A 2248-nucleotide genomic window follows, 5' to 3' on the forward strand; every position below is an offset into this window, starting at 1 on the left:
AGGGGCACGGGCGGCCAGCGTGACCCCCTACTGTCCCCGCCAGGCGCTGAACTCCACCAACGGGGAGCTGAACGCGGACGACCCCACGGCTGGTCACTCCAATGCCCCCATCACGGCGCCTGCAGAGGTGGAGGTGGCCGATGAAACCAAGTAAGGCTCTGGGGAGGTGGGGGTGCCCTGGTTCCCCTGGGGGTGGGAGGACCTGAGGCCTGGGCTGCCCCCGCCCCGCACCCCGCTCCTCCTACCTGTGCCACCTCCCTCCCCAGATGCTGCTGTTTCTTCAAGAGGAGAAAGAGAAAATCACTGCAGCGACACAAGTGACCCCGGGCGTGTGCAGCCCCCTGAATCTTCTCCGCGCAGCCCCTTGGGGCGAGAGCTTGTGCGAGGCCCTCGGGGCCCACCCACAGCGGCCCAGGGCCAGACCCTGGCCCGAAGCCAGAACGCAGACTGCAGGGGCCGCACCTGGCTCAGCCGGCGGCCCCACCCCCGGGACGTGGGGTCACTTCCTTCACGTAAGACTTTGGCCGAAATTTCTACACCTGTGTCTAGTCCTCCCCTCCAAAAGCATTAACTATTTAAAACAAGGAAAAAAGGAAAAACACAGAGGCCCACCTGCCCCCACCCTGCCCTCCGTTTCTTTGCTGAAGTGAGTAGTGTGATCTGGGGGGCCCCGGCCCGGCCCCGCCAGCCGCCCCCGTTAGCGTCATAAAGTCCAGCTTGTCTCCCTCGATCCAAAGGCCGTTTTCTCGAGGGGAGGGCAGGCCCGGCCTGGAGGGTGCTGTGGGGCTGTCTTGCCCAGGCCCTCCTGGGAGGGGAGAGGCATTGCTGCCAGGGGTGAGGCCGTGCCTCAGGCCTCCCTGAAACCAAAGGGGAAGGCAGGGGTGGGCCCGCGGCGGAAGCCGGCTCCCCAACCAAAATGCTGCACCAAAGCTTGGGCGCCGCGGGCACGGCCACTGCAGCCTCTGCCCGGCCTGGCCCCGGCGAGGGGCGGGCGGGCACTGCCAGGCTGGTGCTTCTCAACGCACTTGCTTCCGGAGGCTGTGCCCCGGCGCCTGGAACCTGAGGTGGGAGGACCAGCTGGTGTCGCCCTGCTCGGCCCTGGGCCCTGTTGCGTGGGGCGCGTGGGCACAGACAGGGCTTCCTGCCTCTGTGCTCCGCCACCCGGCAAGCAGCCGGAGACAAAACGCCTTAAAGCCCCGGCGCAGCCCCGCGGGTGTATGTGCAGGGGCCTGGGGCGGCCCTGGACTGGCGGGTGGTCCCCCAGCGGGGTGCCCTGGAGGCTGCTGGGCAGAGTGAAGCAGCTTGGGGCCGTGCCTAGGGCGGTGGCTGTGAGTCTAGTTTTTGCTTTACCAAGTGTACAGAAATGGCATTTACGTTTCTCTGATGCTCCCTTGAAGCCATAGAATTTAGGGGCTTTTTTTAAAAAATAAAAGAAAAATGAAACCAAACCCAAGTGTAGTGTCTGGACTTTCCACGAAGCTTGACCTGGAACGGGTAGCGTCTCCATCCCCATCCTGCCCACCCAGGACAAGTCCGGGAGTGGCCGGCGGCCTCCGGTAACAGAAACCAACTCATGAGGCAGAAGGTAAGGAAGACGGAAGCAGAGGGCAGAGCTGGGCTCTGGGGAGAGGGCAGGAGACGAGTGTTGGTGTACCATGGAAAGGGGAAGTCACATACATGCAGCTGTGGCCCTGGGGGTCCTGTTCTCTGATGCTACACAAATACACCCGAAAAGCTCCGTGGCGGAGCCCAGGCAGGATGGTCCTGGCTGCCTCTGACAGCGGAAGGCCTCCGTGACTCCCTGTGTTCATGCAGCAGGGTGGAAAACGTCCCCGTGGGGGCCCACGGCACGGTGACGGGAATCCGCAGTAACTCCCGGAGGAACAGTGGAACCTTCAGGCAGGTGAAGACCGTGGCAGCGCCAGCCCTGGCTCCGTCCCATGCCTTCTCCCCACGCTGCAGCTGCACTGCAAGGGGAGTGGAGGCAGAAGCCCCCGAATGCCACGTGGGGTCTTTGTCGCCACCCACTCGTCTCCTGCAAGGCTTCAGGCGGGGAGAAGGCAGCAGAGGGTGCGGCAGGGAGGAAACTCCTGTGACTCCTCCAGTGACAGCCGAGAAAGCTCACCCTTCCCAGACAAGTCACCAAGAAGCTGAAGGGGACAGAGGTCCCTTCTAGGAAGCACTGAAGACCGGAAACCCATCCCGGATCAGAGACTCAGAAACTAAGCACAGAAATGGACAGCCCTCC

The 2248-nt window shown here is 63.5% G+C and overlaps 1 protein-coding gene across 1 annotated transcript in view; it reads left to right on the forward strand.

Annotated features, from left to right (window-relative positions):
* The window catches only part of CSNK1G2 (casein kinase 1, gamma 2), a 28850-nt gene extending 27402 nt beyond the window's left edge, over positions 1 to 1448 (forward strand). The window contains exons 7-8 of the mRNA XM_011997474.1: positions 44 to 150; positions 267 to 1448. Of these exons, the coding sequence (XP_011852864.1) occupies positions 44 to 150; positions 267 to 321 (162 nt within the window). The 3' untranslated portion in view covers positions 322 to 1448. The remainder of the gene's footprint in view (positions 1 to 43; positions 151 to 266) is intronic.
* Positions 1449 to 2248: the final 800 nt, after the last annotated feature.

Source organism: Mandrillus leucophaeus, unplaced genomic scaffold (assembly GCF_000951045.1).
Source record: "Mandrillus leucophaeus isolate KB7577 unplaced genomic scaffold, Mleu.le_1.0 Scaffold54, whole genome shotgun sequence".
Lineage (NCBI taxonomy): Eukaryota > Metazoa > Chordata > Mammalia > Primates > Cercopithecidae > Mandrillus > Mandrillus leucophaeus.